General features: G+C 49.5%; 1 protein-coding gene across 1 annotated transcript in view; it reads right to left on the bottom strand.

Annotated features, from left to right (window-relative positions):
• Positions 1–21410, bottom strand: part of LOC128830152 (disintegrin and metalloproteinase domain-containing protein 20-like) — a 211708-nt gene that overhangs the window by 153218 nt on the left and 37080 nt on the right. Inside the window, exons 8-9 of the mRNA XM_054015911.1 lie at positions 12739–12810; positions 9738–9907 (exon numbers count right to left, since the gene is read on the bottom strand). Of these exons, the coding sequence (XP_053871886.1) occupies positions 9738–9907; positions 12739–12810 (242 nt within the window). The remainder of the gene's footprint in view (positions 1–9737; positions 9908–12738; positions 12811–21410) is intronic.

Genomic DNA, 21410 nt, shown 5'->3' with positions numbered 1-21410 from the left:
ACAAGGCACTCCCAATTCACACTTTTCAAACAATCAAGCACATGGTCAAACTGATGGAGCCAAGATGCCCTTCTCATCACCACCTCAGTGGCTACAGATCTTGCTGCTGTGTCCGCTGAGTCCAGAGCAGACTGCAGTACCGTCCTAGTCATAAGTTGTCCCTCCAATATTATGGACCTGAATTGCTCTTTTTTTCTATTCTGAGATAAATTCAATAATTTCTGAGAGTTTGGGGTAATTATTATGATCGTACTTGGCCAGTAATGCTTCATAGTTGGCTATCCTCAGACGTAGAATTGCTGACGAGTATGCCTTATGGCTGAAGAGGTTGAGCCTCTTCCAGTCCTTGTCATAGGGCATGTTTTTGGGGTGTTGTTGTCTGCCCCGTTCATGAACTGCGTCCACCAGCAAAGAATTGGGTACAGGGTGCAAGAAGAGGAATTCTGTTTCCTTCACCGGTAAATAATAATTTTTTTTATCCAACCTCTTGCACGTAGGTGGGATTGTTGCTGGAGTCTGCCAGATTGACCTAATTGGCTCCATAATCATAGGAAGTGTGATTTTGGAAGAGGCCGATGTATGTAAAATCTCCAGGAGTTTGTGCTGTGCCTCCTTGACTTCTTCCAGTGAGATGTCTAGTGAGCTCGCAACTTTTTTGTAGAGATCGTGAAATTGTTTGAAATCATCTCCTGTGTTGGGAGTTGGTATCATTATGGTGTCCTCAAGGGAAGATGAAGAAAAGTGGGTTGCTGGTGCCATTTCCTGGTCAGAGGGTTCTTCCGCCTCTTCAGCCCCCTCTTCTATAGGTTCCAATGGTCCTGGTACCAAAGGTGTGGGTGAATGATGTAGGCTCTCCCGGGTGGGCTGGAAGGTTTGTGTTGTGGAGGGTATGTTGCCCACAGGTTCCAATATGCCCACTGTGGGGAAAACGGCATTGGTGGCATTCATGGGTAACCGTACCAGTGTGTATCTTTGGGGTCAATGTAATATCCCCTGTGCGGAGGGTCTGGTCTTTGTGGATTGTGGCCCAGAGAAGAACATTTTGGAGAATATATTTCCCCTTCGTCCTCGTTCTCATTGCTCGAAGACGGTGGAGCAGATCATGATGGAGTTGTGAGGTGGCTTGGTACTGACCATGCGGGGGTGGTGTCAGTGCTGAGAATAGGGGATTCAGGTGTCAAAATGATAATGAGGACTTTGTGGTGCAGGAATTGTTGTGTTGTTGGTGGCATTGGTACCGTAGAAGACATAGCTATTGGTACTGATTTTTGCAGCATGATTGTGGGTGCCGGTGTGCGTACCGAATGCATGGTGCTTGCAGAAGGTGGTGCCACTCTCTGCAGACATGCTGAGCCACTCAGTGCTGAGTGTTTAGTCGGCTCTGCCAATGCAATGCATGGGGTTTCAGTTTAGGAGGAGGAGTTTAAGTTGTAAGTCTCTCGCCTTTCTGGTCTGGGCTTTGAGGTTGTGGCAGTACAAACACTTCTGAGGTATGTTTCTTGCCGTGGCAGTGGACACACTGTAAATGCCCATCAAAGACAGGTATTGAAACCTGCAAGTGAGGCAGCATTTAAAACCCGGGGAACCTGGAAGAGTGCTTTCCCCTGTAAGGGGAAAAAAATTAAATTTCTACTCGGTTAAGAATGGAAACCTATCTGATCTAAAAAAAGGGATTTTTGTAAAGGAAATTAACAGAGAAGAATAACTACAAAGAGAAGAATTAAGTCTAATTAGTTAAAAAGATTCTGTTAATAAAAGGTATTGTGGCATTGCTGGATGATCCGACTCAAGCGAAAGGCTGTAGAGAAGGAACTGACAGCGGGGGAGGGGGAGGGTGTTGGTCGCACAGCGCCAGATAATCGCCTGAAGTGGCACAAGATGGGGACCACACATGTGCGACCCAATGAGGCCCTCCTACTACAAATCTCCAATTACGAGCGCAGGGGTGCATGAACACCTAAAGTGGAGCACCCACAGGGACATCACTCGATGAAGAAAAGACGGTTACTCACCGTTGTAACTGTTGTTCTTCGAGATGTGTTGCTCATATCCATTCCATTAGGTGTGTGCGCGCCGCGTGCACAATCGTCGGAAGATTTTCTACCCTAGCAACACCGGCGGGTCGGCTGTGGAGCCCCCTAGAGTGGCGCCTTCATGGCACTGAATATATACCCCAGCCGACCCGGCGCCCCCTCAGTTCCTTCTTGCCGGCTACTCCGACAGTGGGGACGGGGGGCGGGTTTGGAATGGATATGAGCAACACATCTCGAAGAACAACAGTTACAACGGTGAGTAACCGTCTTTTCTTCTTCGAGTGCTTGCTCATATCCATTCCATTAGGTGACTCCCAAGCCCAACTTAAGTGGAGGGGTCGGAGTGAGACATTGCTGTGTGCAAAACCGCTGATCCGAAAGCAGCATCGTCTCTGGACTGCTGCACTAGTGCATAGTGAGCTGTAAATGTGTGGACTGATGACCAAACCGCCGCTCTACAAATGTCCTGGATCGGAACATGTGCCAGGAAAGCAGTCGAGGAAGCTTGGGCCCTCGTGGAGTGAGCGGTGAGGTGCGGTGCTGAGACACCTGCCAGGTCATAGCAAGTCCGGATGCAAGACGTAATCCAGGAGGATAGGCATTGTGAGGAGACCGGTGAGCCTTTCATTCGGTCGGCCACTGCAACGAAGAGCTGCGTCGTCTTTCTAAAGTGCTTTGTGCGGTCAATATAGAAGGCCAGGGCCCTGCGTACGTCCAGAGAATGCAAACGTTGATCCTGGCGAGTGGCATGTGGTTTAGGATGAAAAACCGGGAGAAATATATCCTGGTTGATATGAAAAGGAGAAACCACCTTAGGGAGAAAGGCAGGATGTGGACGAAGCTGCACTTTATCCTTATGAAAAACTGTGTAAGGGGGCTCAGATGTAAGCGCCCTGAGTTCAGAAACGCGCCTTGCTGAGGTGATGGCTACGAGGAAGGCTGTCTTCCAGGATAGGTACAGAAGTGAACAGGTGGCCAGTGGCTCGAATGGGGGACCTGTGAGCTTGGAGAGAACCAGGTTGAGGTCCCACGTCGGAACGGGCTGACGTTGTTGTGGGTACATCCGGTCTAAGCCCTTGAGGAATCTAACGACCATCGGGTTAGAGAATACCGAGGACGCGAGTTCCCCTGGGTGAAAGGCCGATATAGCGGCCAGGTGGACTCTAACTGAAGATATCGCCAACCCTTGCTGTTTTAGGGCGAGAAGATATTCCAGAATGAGAGGAATAGGTGCCTGCAACGGGGGCGTGGCTCGTTGTTCGCACCAACAGGAGAACCGCTTCCACTTGGCCAGGTACGTGGTCCGTGTTGAGGGCTTCCTACTGCTCAGCAGAATCTGTTGGACAGAGTGCAAGCACTGCTGCTCTGCCTGGGTGAACCATGGAGCAGCCACGCCGTGAGGTGGAGTGATTGTAGGTCGGGGTGACGCAGCCGGCCGTGGTCCTGAGAGATGAGATCCGGACACAACGGAAGCGGGATCGGTGTCTGAACCGAGAGTTCCAACAGTGTGGTGTACCAATGTTGTCTCGGCCACGCTGGAGCGACCAGAATTACCCGTGCCTGGTCTCTGCGCAATTTGAGCAGTACCTTGTGGACCAGAGGAAACGGAGGAAAGGCATAAAACAGGTGATCTTTCCAGGGAAGGAGAAACGCATCCGAGAGGGAGCCCGGAGCTCGACCTTGCAGGGAGCAGAACACGTGGCACTTCCTGTTGTCTCGAGATGCAAACAGGTCTATCTGGGGAAACCCCCACTTCTGGAAGACGGAATGTATGATGTCCGGACGGATAGACCACTCGTGCGTTTGGAAGGACCTGCTGAGTCGGTCCGCTATAGTGTTCTGGACTCCAGGGAGGAACGATGCCGTGAGATGGATTGAGTGGGCGATGCAGAAGTCCCACAGGCGAATGGCCTCTTGGCACAGAATTGACGAACGTGCTCCTCCTTGCTTGTTGATGTAAAACATGGCCGTGGTGTTGTCGATGAGAACTAACACACAGCAGCCACGTAGGAGATTGAGAAATGCCTGGCACGCCAGGCGCACCGCCATCAGTTCCCGAACATTGATGTGCAGGGCTAGCTGGGGTGCAGTCCACAGGCCCTGGGTATGGTGTTCGTTGAGATGGGCGCCCCAACCCAGAGATGAAGCGTCTGTGACCAGGTGCAGAGAGGGTTGTGGGGCGTGAAATGGCATCCCCTCGCAGACCACATTGTGATCTAGCCACCAGGTGAGGGAGGTCAGGACCGAGTTCGGGACCGTGACCACCATGTTCAGGCTGTCCCGATGTGGGCGGTATATTGACGACACCCAGGTCTGGAGTGGGCGAAGCCGAAGTCTGGCATGCCTGGTTACGTACGTGCAGGAAGCCATGTGACCCAGCAGGGTAAGGCACGACCTCACCGTGGTAGTTGGGAAGGCCTGGAGCCCTTGAATGAGGCTCGTGATGGTGCCAAAGCGGTTGTCTGGCAGGATGGCTTGTGCACGTCTGGAGTCTAGAACTGCGCCGATGAATTCTATTCTCTGGGTAGGTTCTAGAGTGGATTTGTCCTTGTTGAGTAGGATGCCCAACTCGTTGAATGTGTGCACTATTATGTGGACGTGAGCTTGAACTTGCTCTTTGGTGCGACCGCGTACCAGCCAGTCGTCTAGGTACGGGAACACCTGTATCCCTTGCCGACGAAGGTACGCTGCCACGACAGCCATACATTTTGTGAACACTCTTGGGGCCGAGGATAGGCCGAAGGGGAGGACTGCAAATTGGTAGTGCACCGCGTTCACCACGAATCGCAGGAAGCGTCTGTGAGGTGGGTAAATTGCGATGTGAAAGTATGCGTCTTTCATGTCGAGGGCGGCGAACCAGTCTCCAGGATCGAGGGAAGGGATAATGGCCCCCAAAGAGACCATGCGGAACTTCAACTTTACTACGAATTTGTTGAGTCCGCGCAAGTCCAAGATGGGTCGCAGACCTCCTTTGGACTTGGGAATGAGGAAGTACCGGGAATAAAATCCCCTGCCCTTTAACTCCACTGGAACCTCCTCTATGGCCCCCATAGCAAGGAGCGTAGAAACTTCCTGTATAAGAAGTTGCTCGTGAGAAGGGTCCCTGAAGAGGGACAGGGAAGGCGGGGAGGCGGGGGGGATTGAAGAAAACTGGATAGCGTATCCCCTGTCCACCGTGCGAAGGACCCAACGGTCCGAAGTTATAAGGGACCAAGCACGGTGGAAATGGGAAAGGCGATCTCGAAAGGAGGGGGCTGGATCCTGGGGGATGACTGGGGCGCCGTCCTCGACCGCACCTTCAAAAGTTCTGCCTGGGGCCTGAAGGTGGTCTAGGTGGCCCCTGGTTCTGGCCGGGTTGAGGGCCGGTCCACCTTCTTCTACCACCTCGCCCTCGCCTCCGGGCCGAGTCCTGTCTCTGACGAGGCGGGGGGGGTAGAAGCGCTGAGGCTGCGGCCTAAATGGCCTGCGCTGAGGGCCCGCAACATGCATCCCCAGGGAACGCATGATTGTCCTGGAGTCCTTGAGGCTCTGCAGGCGAGAGTCCGTCTTTTCTGAAAACAACCCTTGTCCTTCGAAGGGCAGATCCTGCAGGGTTTGCTGCAGTTCCTGAGGTAGACCCGAAACTTGGAGCCAGGAGATCCTCCGCATAGCGATACCTGATGCCAGGGTTCTCGCAGCAGAGTCCGCTATGTCTAAGGAGGCCTGTAAGGAGGTCCGAGCTACCTTTTTACCCTCCTCTACCATGGCTCCAAACTCCTCCCTGGACTCTTGGGGAACCAACTCCTTGAACTTCCCCATAGAGTTCCAGGAGTTAAAGTTGTAGCGGCTCAGGAGCGCCTGCTGGTTCGCCGCTCTAAGTTGCAGTCCTCCGGCTGAGTAAACTTTACGGCCGAACAAATCGAGGCGCTTCGCCTCCTTCGATTTAGGCGCTGCAGCCTGCTGACCGTGGCGCTCCCTTGCGTTCACTGATGCCACCACCAGTGAACACGGTTGGGGGTGGGTATACAAGTACCCGTAGTCTTTGGATGGAACAAAGTATTTCCTTTCCACCCCTCTCGCTGTGGGTGGGATAGAGGCAGGAGTTTGCCATATCGTAGCTGCATTGGCTTGTATCGTGCGGATCAGGGGTAACGCCACCCTCGATGGGGCATCCGCTCCGAGGATATTCACGATAGGGTCCTGCATCTCCACTATCTCCTCCGTCTGCAGGTCCATATTACGGGCCATCCTACGCAGGAGATCCTGGTGAGCCCGAAGATCTATTGGAGGTGGACATGTGCATGATGTGCCCGCCACTGCCTCATCCGGAGAGGAAGAGGAAGATGCCTCCGGTGGTACAGGATCCAAGGGAGGGTCCTGGTCTCCCTGCTCCTGGGCCGGAGCATCACCTGCGCTTGGGTCCAGGGCGTCAGGTGGTGCGGACACGGAAGCCTCCATGCCCCCTGGCGGAGGCCGAGAGATGGTGGACTCCGGGGCCCTTCTAACAGAGTGACCCGAGCGAGAGGTCGAAGGTATTGGAGCCCCTTGCTCCTGATGGTACGCCCACGGGGTCCAAAACGACCAGTGAGATGGGCCATGAGAATGGTCCTCTGTTATCTCCTGCCAATGGCCCAAGTCCTGTTCCTCGGCTTGCCCTTGAGGGGGGTATGCCGATCTCGATAGGTCCTCCGAAGAGCGAGACACCGATCTCGATGGCCATGGCGGTGCCGAGAGAGTCGAAACGATTCCCGTGGGCTGCGGTGCCGCACGGTGCCGGTCCGGAGATGATCTATCTCTACGCGGTGCCGGCGAACGGTGCCGGGACCGCGATCGGTGCCGATGACCTCGTCGGTGCCGGGAGCCGGATCTGGACCTCGACGAGGACCTGGAGTATGCCCGGTGCCGGGAGCGGCCTCTCGACGTCGAGCGTCGACCGTAGCGGTGCCGAGAACTACGTCTCGACGTTGATCGGTGCCGACGATCATAGCGGTGCCGAGACGTAGAGCGGTGCCGCGACGAAGATCTTGGCCGCGAGTACGACCGGTGCCGAGGTGATATTCGGCGCCGGGACTGCGAGCGGCGTGGGGACCTGCTTCGGGACCTGGACCGGTGCCGAGGGTCCAGCCCTTGCGATGGAGGGCGCATCAAGGCAGGTTTCCCCCTCGACTGGACCCGGCGAGTCAACGGTGCCATCGGTGCCGGTGGTTGAGGCGGTGCCGGCTCCGTGAGAGCTATTAAGTCTCTCGCCGCCGCGAAGGTCTCTGGAGTCGACGGGAGGCACTGTATCACCGCCGGTCTCGGTGGAGACGCTATCTGCACCGGACTCAACGGCCTCGGCGCCGGAGTCGACAGTGCTGGAGGCACCTGTTTTCGGTGCTCCACCGGCGGACTCGGCTCTACCCCCGGCACTGGGGGAGCCGGCGTCTTCGGCACGGAGGTCCCCGTCTTATGGGCTTTTTTATGCCCCGGGGATAATGACCGGCGTCGAGGCACTTGCTGTGCTTGCGGTGCCGACGAGGTCCGGCGCCGGGGAGGCTTGTCCGACGCCATTCGCGTGGTCGGCATGGCCGGTGCCGCCGGGGCACTGCGCACCGAGGCGCTAGGTGCCGGGGCCTGACTTGTAGGGGGAGCGTCCGGACTAAGTGCCGCCTCCATCAGGAGTTGCCGGAGCCGAAAGTCCCGCTCCTTCTTGGTCCTTGGTCTGAAGGCCTTACAGATCTTGCACTTATCTGTTTGATGGGACTCTCCCAGGCACTTCAGACAGGAGTCGTGTGGGTCGCTCGTGGGCATAGGCTTAGCGCAGGAGGCGCACTGCTTGAAGCCGGGAGCGTTGGGCATGAGCCCGGCCCCGCGGCCGGGGGAGAAAGGGGGAGACGACCCCCTTAATCCCCTGAACTACTAGAACAACTAGAACAACTTTTAAAAACTATTCAACTATTTAACTATAAACACCAGAACTATAACTATAACTATAACTGCGAATAACTAACTAAGCTAGGGAGAGTGGAGAACAGCTATGCCGCGCTCCACAGTTCCAACGACCGTCAGGGGCGGTAAGAAGGAACTGAGGGGGCGCCGGGTCGGCTGGGGTATATATTCAGCGCCATGAAGGCGCCACTCTAGGGGGCTCCACAGCCAACCCGCCGGTGTTGCTAGGGTAGAAAATCTTCCGACGATCGTGCACGCGGCGCGCACACACCTAATGGAATGGATATGAGCAAGCACTCGAAGAAGAACTGATAATTTTCTAGCAAGCAAAGCTATAACAAGATCCAATATCTGGAAGTCAAGGCTAGACAAATGCAGACAGAAATAAGGCGCATATTTTAAAAGTTAGAGTATTTAATCATTGGAACATTTTACCAAAGATTGTGGTGGATTCTCCATCACTGGCAATTTTAAAATCAAGATTGGATGTTTTTCTAAAAGATATGCTTGTTGTTAGATGTTGATAGCTATTTGGCTGATTGTATGTGTGTCCCTCTGTGTGTCGCCTCAGCCATGTGCAGACAGCTGGCACGGAAGACCTCGAGCAAACCACCCAATCACCACAAGATCTGTTAAGGGACGAAGGCACCCAGCCAGGTTTATTGTCGACAAAGCACAGTATTAGTATCCTGCAGACTCTACCGGACCACTAATACATGTATGCCTGTAACAACAGACAAGCTCGGAGAACGGCGGGACTTTCCGTTCCTCCTTAGGCTAGACAAAGATACTCCCTCTGAGATAGATCTTTATACCCCAATACAAATAAGTTAGTACTGCCCCTTTGACATAGTTAGTTACTGACCCCTGACATGGCTCGTTATTACCCATTACCTTGTACATGTTGGTTTGATCAAAACATCTTTATTATGTACTGTCATCCTGACCTTATCTTTTAGGATGGTTCAGTGTGTTCCTGTTATCCTTGTGGAATATTTTTGTACCATCCTTGATATCGGTATGTTCTGGTACCACTTGATATCGGGATGTGTTTGCATGAGTACTCTGTGCCTAGCACTTCTTAGGAATGTGTATTTTTGCAATTTCAGCCCTGTTCTTGCCAGATTCTGCAAGCAGGACCTGCCTCATACCAGGCCTCTGAAACAAGGGCTTATGTCTCAGGATCTCTTCTTACTACAATGCTTTAGTTCAAACAGGAATTAATAGAGGCAAGTCTTATGACCTGTGTTATGCAGATTAGACAAGACGATCAAACCATCGCATATGAATTTATAATCTATGAATGTTTGCACATTGGGACCCTGGTTCATGAATAGTGAATAAAGCAGAATGCCATAGAGCTGAAGTCTGAGCATATCTGCTGCCAAAATCAATGACAAGAAACAAACTGAATAAAAAACTGTAGGACTGGCCAAACATTTAAAATTTGAGCAAGGTTTAACATTTGCTTTGTACAATGAGGGTCAGGAGGTCTGGAAATCATCTGTGCTGTTGCGTAGGAGGTAGAATGAACTGAGGATTTTCCCAAGTAGGCGGAGACTATCAGGCTGCTCACGCCTCTTAGGCTACAGAACCCAAAGGGAAACCTAATTTTGCAATGGCCAGCTGGGCTACGCAGGAGAATAATGGATACATTTTTTGGGGTGGGGGGTACTTTGTCTAGTTTCCAAACAAAATCTTGCAGAATATCTTCAAGGTCTGAATTTAATATTGACAGTTATAAATATAAAGAACAGTATTACCATATTTTTAAAGATTAAAATAAAAGAATCTTACACAATTAATTGTGTGTGGTCGAAACGTACACGGCCCATAAGGAATTTTCGAACATAGGTCGAATAAAATACAATAACCTGATCCAAAAGGTGAGTAATTGTCATGAGATCCCTTTCTGTCCAAAGCTCTAATCCAATCAGAACAACATGAAGGCCAAATGGACGGTACATCTAAAAACATAAATATTAAAAAAATAATCATCTACATGTAATGCTTTGAAGCTATGATCCTTCATATAATCCACACTGCCAATGTCACTCCCCAGTCTGTATTCCGTTTACCTCTTCAGCCACAGAAGCTTCACTGGAGCTCAGAATAAAATCATAATATTAAAGGGACACTGTTGTTGATCTGAAAAATCTCATTTCTGTCTGGAAAAATGTTTACATATTATAGTTGCAAACAACACTCATGATTACTAAAGCTGAAAGAATTTATCAGATAAATATCTGTTTCTTTCATTTGTTTACTTTGTGCGTTTGGCAGTACTTTGTATACAGCCAGTTTCTCTGTTCTGTTCTGGTGATGGTCACTTGTACTTTCTCATGTATTAACATGACATCACCACTCTCATGCACAGCTCTGGGGGCCTCATGTATGCTGCTTCCTGTAACGGAGTCAGGGGATTACTATTAATGACTTAAGAGAACAAGCCAACAGTATGTTGGCAGAACGCTGAACTAAATGAGGCTTGATAGAAGACCTATGTATTAACTGCACTAATACTAAGTCAATATTTTTAAAGGGACACAACTTTTAATTAAAAAAAAAAACCTAACAGATTTTCAAAGTTCAAGTTTCTGGTAAAGCATCTTTTAAATAAGTATGTCCTGACATTTTGAAAAATACAATTATTTTAAAAGCTATTTATATGGCTCTTATGATCCCCATTGATATTTATAGGGTCTTTTCAGCAAGGGACAATGGACAGACCTGAAAACAACAGCACTAGATCAGGTAAGGCCTGTTTCTCCCACTCAACACCACCCCCAAAATCACACCTCTATTCTGTGGGAGTGGGAGGGGAACCCAGGTTAATCCTCTCTCCCCTTTGGATTCCAGCCCAGAGTCCGTGTGTTAATCAGCTAAAGTCTGCTTCATACGATCCCCTGCTGCTTCCCTGGGTTGCTTCCATCTATGCCTATTTACAAGCATCTTTCACAGAGCTACTCTAATCCTCTCCCCCCAGAGATCTGTCTCCTTGGGCCGCTTCTTCCCAGTCTGCTGCTGCCCATTTCCTCAAGCTCTCAGCCTCTCTGGCAACCATGTATTCTGCCTAAATTGCAGACTTTTATCCGAGCTGATGCTAATTGGACATAGTTGTGGCTGGAGACATAACTGATCCACTTATCAACTCTTTCATGGCTACTACAGTGTGGGGTCTATACCACCATCGTAGATAGACTATGTTTTGTTGAACAGTGGTTCTACTCCATGCCTGCAGGAAACAGGAAAGGTAATCTCTAAAGGGAAAGTGGCATAACAGGAACCTTCCCTTGAATTGGAAGGCTACTAAACACAGTTTGTACAATTGGTCCGCCTACTACTGCGTCAGCAACAGGAATCCTAAGCATGAATTTGAGATCATTAAATGTGAGGTCAACTTCATTTCATCATACATGGGATCACAGATAAAGACAACACAGGTGTGGCAGAATTTTACACTACTACTGAGGGTGGTGGAGAATGTCTGCTGGAAGCCACCGCTGGGGTCGGTGAGGACTGGTGTCTGAGGGTACGTCTATACTTACCTCCAGGTTCGGCGGTAAGCAATTGATCTTCTGGGATCGATTTATCACGTCTTGTCTAGACGCGATAAATCGATCCTGGAAGTGCTCGCCATCGACGCCGGTACTCCTGTTCTGCAAGAGGAGTACACACAGTTGACAGGGGAGCCTGCCTGCCGCGTGTGGACCCGCGGTAAGTACCTTGTATTTTGAACTAAGGTACTTTGACTTCAGCTACGTTATTCACGTAGCTGAAGTTGCGTATCTTAGTTCAAACTGGGGGGTTAGTGTGGACCAGCCCTGAGTGGGGTCTGCGGTTGCAAGCTGGGTGCAGTGAATTTTCCATCAGGATGAGCCTTAGCTTGAGCTCCCTTTCTTTTCTGGTGCAAGTCTTGAGGTTGAGGCAATGGGGGCATTTTTGAGATACATGTGTCTCGCCCAGACAATGAACACACTGAGAGTACCTATCACTGACCGGGACTGACTCTCGGCCTGAAAGACAGTGTTTAAACCCCAGAGATCTGGGCATGCCCCTATCAGTACCATTCCCCCAGGTGAAGGAAGTGAAAACTAGACTACACTATAAGGGTGAACAGAATTTTACCGATAACTAATTGATTTTTTAAAAAGAAATAAGTGGGGGAGAGGAGGGTAGCTATAGCTAACTCTACTGTATAACTATACTAACACTAACTCTAAAAGGTAAATGTGAAGAAACTAAGGAGGCGCTGCTATGGGCTCCATGTCAGGCCAAGGGAGGTGGAGAAGGAACTGAGTGCGGTTTGGCCACTCGGTGCCATATAGCCGCCAGGGGGGTGACACAAAATGGGGGGGCATGTACGGGCCAAATGGGCACTGCTAAGAATCTCCGATCGCAGGTGCAGGGATGCACTCACCTAAAGTGGAGCACCCTCAGGAATGCGATAAAACATATTTAAATTTCCCCTTACCATCCAGTTTCCAATGACCTAGTAGATAAAACTGTTAGCACTTTTAAATAGGGTATGAAGATGATAATTAGTGGGAGCAGGGAAACAAAGCTGGCTTGATTTCTTCAAAAATACAGAATTCCACCTCAAATTATGACAGGCCCTGCTTTCAATGGGAAAGAAGGTGATATATCATTTGGACTTAATCGACACCAGAGCTGCAACGCTCTATACAGGTAACCTGTGTAGGGGCTAAGAGGGCCTCTTATGTCCCCTGATTCCCCAGTGCAGATATATAACATCAGTCACAATTGTGCCCATAATAAATAAGAGTAAATAACTCACCTCACTTGTTAAATGTACATACTGAAGCATCTTCAATGTCAATAAAGTTTCATTGGAATCTTCATGTCGAAACTAGGTATAAAAAGACCAAAACATCTTAGACTCTCCATTTTGAAGAGAGAATTAATTCTATGTGAGATCTTTAAATAGCAGCAGATGTTTCATGAAAAATCTTTCCAAATTAACTCTGATTCACACAAATATTCCTACATATCATTTCATTTCTCATTTTTTGTTATTCATTTACTTTTTCCATTTTCATGACAATTATATTTCTGTGTTTTTGCTCCTCTGAATATATTCTGTCAGGATTTTCACTCTTTGATCTAGATTGAAGTGTCCATTATCAAATATTTGTTCTCCGTGTAGGTACTTATAGTTTGTGATGAAGTCATTCCTTAACTTTTTCTTTGTTGAGGCTAAATAGACTGAGCTCCATGAGTATATTGCTATAAAGTGTGTTTTCTAATCCTTTAGTCATTCTCATGGTGGCACTTTGCACCCTCTCCAGTTTATCAAACGTCCTTCTTGAATTGTGGACACCAGAACTGGACACAGTATTCCAGTAGTGGCTGCACCAGTACCAATACAGAGGCAAAATAACCTCTCTGCTCCTACTGAAGATTCCTGTTTAAGCATCCAAAGATCACATTAGCCTTTTTGGCCACAGTATCACATTGGAAGCTCATGTTCAGCTTGGAGTGGCCATATCTTTTAGGAACTCATCCAATCTTGATTTAAAAACTTCACCATGTCCCCTCATAAGTTGTTCCAATGGTTAATTAACTTCCTTGTTAAAATTTATCAACCTGAATTTATTTAGCTTCAATTTCCAGACATTAGGTTTTCTTATGTCTTTGTCTGATAGACTAGAGAATCTTCTACTATCAGAAATCATCTCCCAATTTTATAGGCTGATCAAATCACCAATTAAGCTGATTGCTACTCATTGCAGCCTTATTTGAGCTTCTTGCTCTGAAGAGTGGGAATAATGGTTGATATTATTTTTAGAGAAGAGAAGATTACATTATGTTTGGATTTTCACTTATGCATTCACTTCCATTCAGAGTGTGGAGATTTTCTTGTTGTTTCTCTACTTGAAACATTTCTAGTTTTGTTTGTTTTGGGTTCTCCCCCCTCCCAGTAGGCATATTTGATCTTGAATAATTTTAAATTGGTTTCTCACCACTGGTAAAGTTTATAATAAGGACAGTTCCGTTATACAGAACTATCTGGATTGCTTAGTTAACTAAGCTCATTTTAATACAGGCAAATGTAAGGACACATATTAAGAGTCTATCTACACTACAGAGTTTATAAGTGTCTGAGCTCCCATACATGCAAATATATGCTTACCAAACCCTCCTTTGAGTATCCACACTGCAGAGTCATATATGGCCCATAGCGATGTAGCTATATACACACTGGCATTGTAGTGACACGTGTGGCACAAGCATTTCTGGGGGTTTATCAGGGGCTTTTTAGTACCACTCTAGCTGGAGACACTCTAGGGATTGTTTTACATTGTATTGCTGAATATGTCTGTTCTTCGAGCCCCTGTGCAGGAGCATTTTTACCCTGTCAGCGCATTTAGCTGAAGTATTTCCAGCTTCGCATTTATGGCTATGTCTACAACAGGGATCGGCAACCTTTGGCATGCGGCCCACCAGGGTAAGCACACCGGTTTGTTTACCTGCCACATCTGCAGGTTCGGCCGATCGCGGCTCCCAATGGCCACGGTTCGCCGCTCCAGGCCAATGGGGGCGGCGGCAAGCGGCGGCCAGCACATCCCTCGGCCAGTGCCACTTCCCGCCGCCCCCTGCCTGGAGCGGCGAACTGCGATCAGTGGGAGCCACGAACCGCCGAACCCGTGGACGTGTCAGGTAAACAAACTGGCCCGGCCCGCCAGGGTGCTTACCCTGGCAAGCCGCGTGCCAAAGATTGCCGATCCCTGATCTACAATATGAGCTACAGGTGTGATTCCCCTCCCCTGCATGTATATACATACATCACCTAAACTTGTAGCAATATCAGAGTATAGGCTTGGCTAGTTTCTTTTTTTTTAGGTATTCATATCTCACTATTTAATTCAAGATAGGAGTACAGTAACTCCTCACTTAACATTGTAGGTATGTTCCTGAAAAATGTGACTTTAAACATGTTAAGTGAATCCAATTTCCCCATAAGAATTAATGTAAATGAGGGGGTTAGGTTCCATGGAAATTTTTTTCACCAGACAAAAGACTATATTTTTTATTTTTTATATATATATATATATAACAGGATATATATTTTTATATATATATATATATATACATGCACGCAGTATAAGTTTTAAACAAACAATTTAATACTGGTACACAGTGATAATGATTGTGAAGCTTGGTTGAGGTGGAGGAGTCAGAGGGTGGGATATTTCCCTTACTGCTAAATGGTGAACTAGGAATTGGCTGAGCCCTCAAGGGTTAACTCTCTCACTCTACAAGGCAGCAGGAATGGAGGGAGATATGCACATTTCCCCTTTGAGTGCACTGCCTTGTTAATTAGATCAGCTTGCTGAGACCGCAGTCTGAGCCCTGGTGTGTCCCCCCTGCTCTATGGAAGATGGGGTAAGTGGGATGCAGGAGCAGGAGGGAGGGGGCACCCTGACATTAGCCCCCCTCTTCCTCCCCCCGCCACACAGTAAGCAGGAGTCTCAGGGAGCAGCTCCAAGGCAGAGGGCAGGAGCAGCACATGGCAGTAGGGAGAGGGACACAGCTGAACTGCAGGCAGCTGCTGCACAGGGAACTTAGGGGAGTGGGAAGCTGATAGGGGGAGCTGATAGGGGGGCTGCCGGTCCACCCTGGTTCCAAGCCCCCACCAGCTAGCTGCAATGGGCTGCTCTTCCTGCAAGCAGTAGACAAAGCAGGCAGCTGCCAAAGACGTTAGAAGGGAGCATTACACAACTTTAAATGAGCATGTTCCCTAATTGATCCGCAATCTAACAACAAAACAACGTTAACCGGGACGACTTTAAAGTGAGGAGTTACTGTAGTTAAGTAAATACAATATGAAAGGCAGAAGATGATCTTATTATTTCTCTCTTGCAGCTCAATATATGCCCCTATAACAACTTTTCTAATAGTTTTCAAATCACCCAAATTATACTGGAGAGTGACATGGCTAATGATTTCTAAGCAAGGAATTGGTACAATAACTGCTGCTGCTCAGAAATATTTTTGAATCAGTCACAACAATGAAATTCCATAGTCTATTTTAAAAATAGCTAATAATTACTAGAAAGTTAAGGGTTTCAGAGTAGCAGCTGTGTTATTAGTCTGTATCCGCAAAAAGAGCAGGAGTACTTGTGGCACTTTAGAGACTAACGAATTTATTTGAGCATAAGCTTTCATGGGATTCAATCTGTGTAATGACTCAGCCGTTCCCAGTCTCTATTCAAGCCTAAATTAATAATATCTAGTTTGCATATTAATTCAAGTTCAGCAGTTCTATGCATATGATGAAGTGGGCTGTAGCCCAAGAAAGCTTATGCTCAAATAAATTTGTTAGCCTCTGAGGTGCCACAAGTACTCCTGTTCTTTTTGTAGAAAATTAAGAACTCACAATTTAGCTACTATAATTCCCTATTTTAGCTTCAAGCCTTTTATTATCTATTATTTATTATTAAGGCTGCGAGTCTGTCACAGAGGTCATGGAAGTCATGGATTCCGTGACTCTCTGGGACCTCCATGACTTCTGCAGCCAGCAAGTGCAACTGACCCGGTGGCTGCCTGAGCAGCTCTAACAGAGCTAGGGCCAGCTACACCGCACCCCCACCAGCAACAGCGGCGGTCCTGGGCCATCTCATCCCAGCAGCGGCTGCCGCAGTCCCAAGCCGGCAGGGCTGGTTTCTGCCAGCCCCGGCTGCCGCAGTCCCAGACCGTTGGGGCCACCCCAGGCCAGCAGCAGCTACCGCAGTCCTGGGTCGATGGGGCTGTCTCCCGCCAGCAGCGGCTTTCGTGGTCCGGGACTGGCAGGGCTGCCCCAGCCAGCAGTGGCTGCTTCTGTCCCAGGCCACCATTCTCCCACTGAGCACCAGCGGGCACCATGGAGCCCCCACCCTGAGCACCAGCAGGTGCCCCGCAGCCCCCTCCCTGAGCACTAGCGAGTGCCCTGGAGACGCCCCCCCACAAACCAGTGGGTGCCCTGGAGACCTCCCCAGCACCAGTGGGTGCCCCAAAAAACCCCTCCAGAGCAGCAGCTGCGCCCTCGGAGCCCCCCAGAACACCAACGATTTAGGGGTATTTATAGTACAAGTCATGGACTGGTCACGGGGCCGTGAATTTTTGTTTATTGCCCATGATCTATCTATGACTAAAAATACCCATGACTAAATCTTAGCATTTTATATTATCTAATAATAAATTTTAAATTTGAGCAAAATCTGTATTCGAACATAAGAACATCCATACTATGTCAGACCAAAGGTCCATCTAGCCACTATCTTGTCTTCCAACAGTGGCCAATGCCAGGTGCTCCAAGAGGGAATGAACAGACCAGGTAATCAAGTGATCCATTCCATCATCCATTCCCATCTTCTGGCAAACAGAGGTTAGGAAAACCATCCCTGCCCATAGTGGTTAACAGCCATTGATGGACCTATCCTCCATGAATTTATCTAGTTCCTTTTTAAACCTGGTTATAGTCTTTGCCAGAGGATGTTATAAAGGCCAAGAGTTCCACAGATTGATTGTGTATTCTGTGAAGAAATATTTCCTTTTGTTTGTTTTAAACCTGCTTCCTGTTAATTTAATTTGGTGACCCCTAGTTCTTCTGTTAAGAGAAGGAATAAATAACACTTCCTTATTTACAATCTCCACACCAGTCATGATTTTATAGACCTCTATCACATCTCCCCTTAGTCATCTCTTTTCAAAGCTGAAAAGTCTCATTCGTATTAATTGTCCTCATATGGAAGCTGTTCCATACCCCTCAGCTTCAAGCCCCAGGTTTGAGGCGACCCTCTTTAAGAGCTCTTGATGAGCCTTGGCATCATCCTCGGGGACTGGGTGAGTGGGCTCCATAATCACCTTGTCAGGCGAGGATGAAGAGGAGGCAGGTACCGGCGGGTCTGCCACCTCTGTCACCTCCTCCATGGGCACCTCTGCTGTGGCTGGGTGACCCTGAGGGGTCCGCTCTTGAGTCACATCTAGGATGTTAGACTATCGCCGACCACTTGTCCAATGCCCCTGAATCTGATTTATGCCCCTGTGAGGGCTATGGAAACCCCCAGAGATTCCCGAGGTGCCGGGAGCAGGCCACTAGCCCTTAGGCCATGCTGCACTGGGAGGTGCTGTGGCGAAAGCCAGTGCCCCCGATGGGTGGCCCTGACTCACTGGCAGGGAATCCTCCTCACTGTTGGAGACCGAGAAGGAAGGTCCACATCAGGGGGACCACGACGGTGCCGAGACCGTCTGCTATCCCGTTCCTGTTGGTGCCGAACCTGCAGCTCCGCTGAGGATCTGCACGAGGGCGATGACCCTCGGTGCCGTGATCCCAGTGACTGGTGGTGCCGTTCAGTGGATTGGTGACAGTAACCCAGCGATCTACGCCTTACGCTTAGCAAACGGTAGCGGGTAGGCCGTCGCACCAGGGATTGTGGGCACACCGCCAGAGAACCATACCGGTGTTCCAGCAACTTGTAACAGGGTCCTTGGGCCAGCGGCTCGAATCGCCAGAGCAGTGCTGTACACTGGGAGAGCAGCTCGGGCATCACTGGCACTGGGGCCGCGAGGACAGGTGCCGCAACTCTGTAGGTCTGCGTTGTTCCACTGGAGATCGCCTCCTCGACCCAGAGGAGCACTGCCTGGAGTCTGGGGACTCTGACAAGTGGGCTGACCCATAACCGGGGCGTGGTGGTTCTGCGCAGGCGAGAGCTGGGGGGACACTCCCTGTGGTGAGGAGCAGTGCCGCACCGATGGGGACCATTGGAAGGGTCCCAAGGCAGGTTTTCCCCTGAAACGGGACACCTCTCTGGCCGGCACGGGTGGCACCAGTAGGGACAGAATGTCCTTTGAGACCTGAAAGGCCTCCGGTGTGGACGACACTGCCAGGTGCCAAATGCCTCTGCCACTTCCCAGGGTGGTGGGCAAGCACTGGAGTGGGCTAGCTTGCTCAGCAGGAGCTGGGGCCCGACCTCCATCCAGAGGTGAAGAGTTGCCCCTCACAGGTCTTTGCTCTCCTCTGGCTCTCTCCTTCCCTTTATGGGACACAGGAGACTGTCCCCTCCTGGCCTTTCTTTGCTTTCTAGCTGGTACCAGGGAGGGGGATCGATGCCAGTCCACAGTCGTCGCCGGCGGCATGCTCCGCACAGAGACCACGGTGCTAGGCACACAGTCTGATCTGGATGGCTCTGGTGCTCCTTTTTGGTCCGAAGTTTAAAGCTTTTACAAATGCAAAACTCGTTGCTAACATGGGTTTCCCCTAAGCACTTCAATCAACTGCTGTGGGGGTCACTGACTGGGATAGGTTTTCTGCAAGTCACAGGGATTGAAGCCCGAAGACCTGGGCATGCCCCGTCCCATAGACGAAGTCCCATCAGGGACTACAAACTAACACTGAACTACACAAACTAAAAACTCACAACTTTTCAACAACTATATACAGCAAAGTTAACAATGAACAGTTGAGGGGAGTACGCTTGCTGAGGCAAGTAGACGTTCCAGCACCGACACTGGCAATAAGAAGGAACTGAGAGTGGGGGGAGCTGGCAGTGTCCCTTATGCTGCGGCATACATATGCCATTCCAGAGGGCGTCAGAGCCGGTCCCCTATGGATACCACTGAGGGGGAAACTTCCGGCACCAGTACATGTGGCAAGCACACACTCCTGCTTGATGGAATAGACATGAGCAAGCACTCGAAGAAGAATGTTAAACAGCATAGGGACAAGAACTGATCCCTGCAGGACCACACTACAAACACACCTACTCAATGATGATTTCCTGTTACAATTACATTTTAAGAACTAACCATTTAGCCAACTTTTAATCTATTTAATGTGTGCCATGTTAAGTTTATATCATTCTAGTTTTTTAACTGAAATGTTGTGCAGTATCAAGCCAAATGCCTTAAAGAAGTCTATTACATGAAAATTATTACTTTATCAGCCCAACTTGTTATCTCATGAAAAAAGATAACAGCTTAGTTTGACAGAATCTATTCTCCATAAACCCACGTTAATTGGCATTAATTATATTACCCTCCTCTAACTCTTTATTAATCTAGTCCTGTATCAGTCAGTCCACTATGTTCCTCTGGATCGATGTCAGTCTGACAGGCCTATAATTAAGGCTAAGATTTTGTAAAAGACGGTTACTCACCGTTGTAACTGTTGTTCTTCGAGATGTGTTGCTCATATCCATTCCATTAGGTGTGTGCGCGCCGCGTGCACGATCGTCGGAAGATTTTCTACCCTAGCAACACCGGCGGGTCGGCTGTGGAGCCCCCTAGAGTGGCGCCTTCATGGCGCTGAATATATACCCCAGCCGACCCGGCGCCCCCTCAGTTCCTTCTTGCCGGCTACTCCGACAGTGGGGACGGGGGGCGGGTTTGGAATGGATATGAGCAACACATCTCGAAGAACAACAGTTACAACGGTGAGTAACCGTCTTTTCTTCTTCGAGTGCTTGCTCATATCCATTCCATTAGGTGACTCCCAAGCCCAACTTAGGTGGTGGGGTCGGAGTGAGACATTGCTGTGTGCAAAACCGCTGATCCGAAAGCAGCATCGTCTCTGGACTGCTGCACTAGTGCATAGTGAGCTGTAAATGTGTGGACTGATGACCAAACCGCTGCTCTACAAATGTCCTGGATCGGAACTTGTGCCAGGAAAGCCGTCGAGGAAGCCTGGGCCCTCGTGGAGTGAGCGGTGAGGTGCGGTGCTGAGACACCTGCCAGGTCATAGCAAGTCCGGATGCAAGACGTAATCCAGGAGGATAGGCATTGTGAGGAGACCGGTGAGCCTTTCATTCAGTCGGCCACTGCAACGAAGAGTTGTGTCGTCTTTCTAAAGTGCTTTGTGCGGTCAATATAGAAGGCCAGGGCCCTTCGTACGTCCAGGGAATGCAAACGTTGATCCTGGCGAGTGGCATGTGGTTTGGGATGAAAGACCGGGAGAAAGATGTCCTGGTTGATATGAAAAGGAGAAACCACCTTAGGGAGAAAGGCAGGATGTGGACGAAGCTGCACTTTATCCTTATGGAAAACTGTATAAGGGGGCTCGGATGTAAGCGCCCTGAGTTCAGAAACGCGCCTTGCTGAGGTGATGGCTACAAGGAAGGCTGTCTTCCAGGATAGGTACAAAAGTGAACAGGTGGCCAGTGGCTCGAATGGAGGACCTGTGAGCTTGGAGAGAACCAGGTTGAGGTCCCACGTCTGAACGGGCTGACGTTGTTGTGGGTACATCCGGTCTAAGCCCTTGAGGAATCTAACGACCATCGGGTTAGAGAATACCGAGGACGCGAGTTCCCCTGGGTGAAAGGCCGATATAGCGGCCAGGTGAACTCTAATTGAAGATATCGCCAACCCCTGCTGTTTTAGGGAGAGGAGATATTCCAAAATGAGAGGAATGGGTGCCTGCAACGGGGACATGGCTCGTTGTTCGCACCAACAGGAGAACCGCTTCCACTTGGC

Source organism: Malaclemys terrapin, chromosome 1 (genome assembly GCF_027887155.1).
Source record: "Malaclemys terrapin pileata isolate rMalTer1 chromosome 1, rMalTer1.hap1, whole genome shotgun sequence".
Classification (NCBI taxonomy): Eukaryota; Metazoa; Chordata; order Testudines; family Emydidae; genus Malaclemys; species Malaclemys terrapin.
Note: the sequence above shows the minus strand (reverse complement) of the source record. Positions and strands in the feature narration are given on the sequence as shown.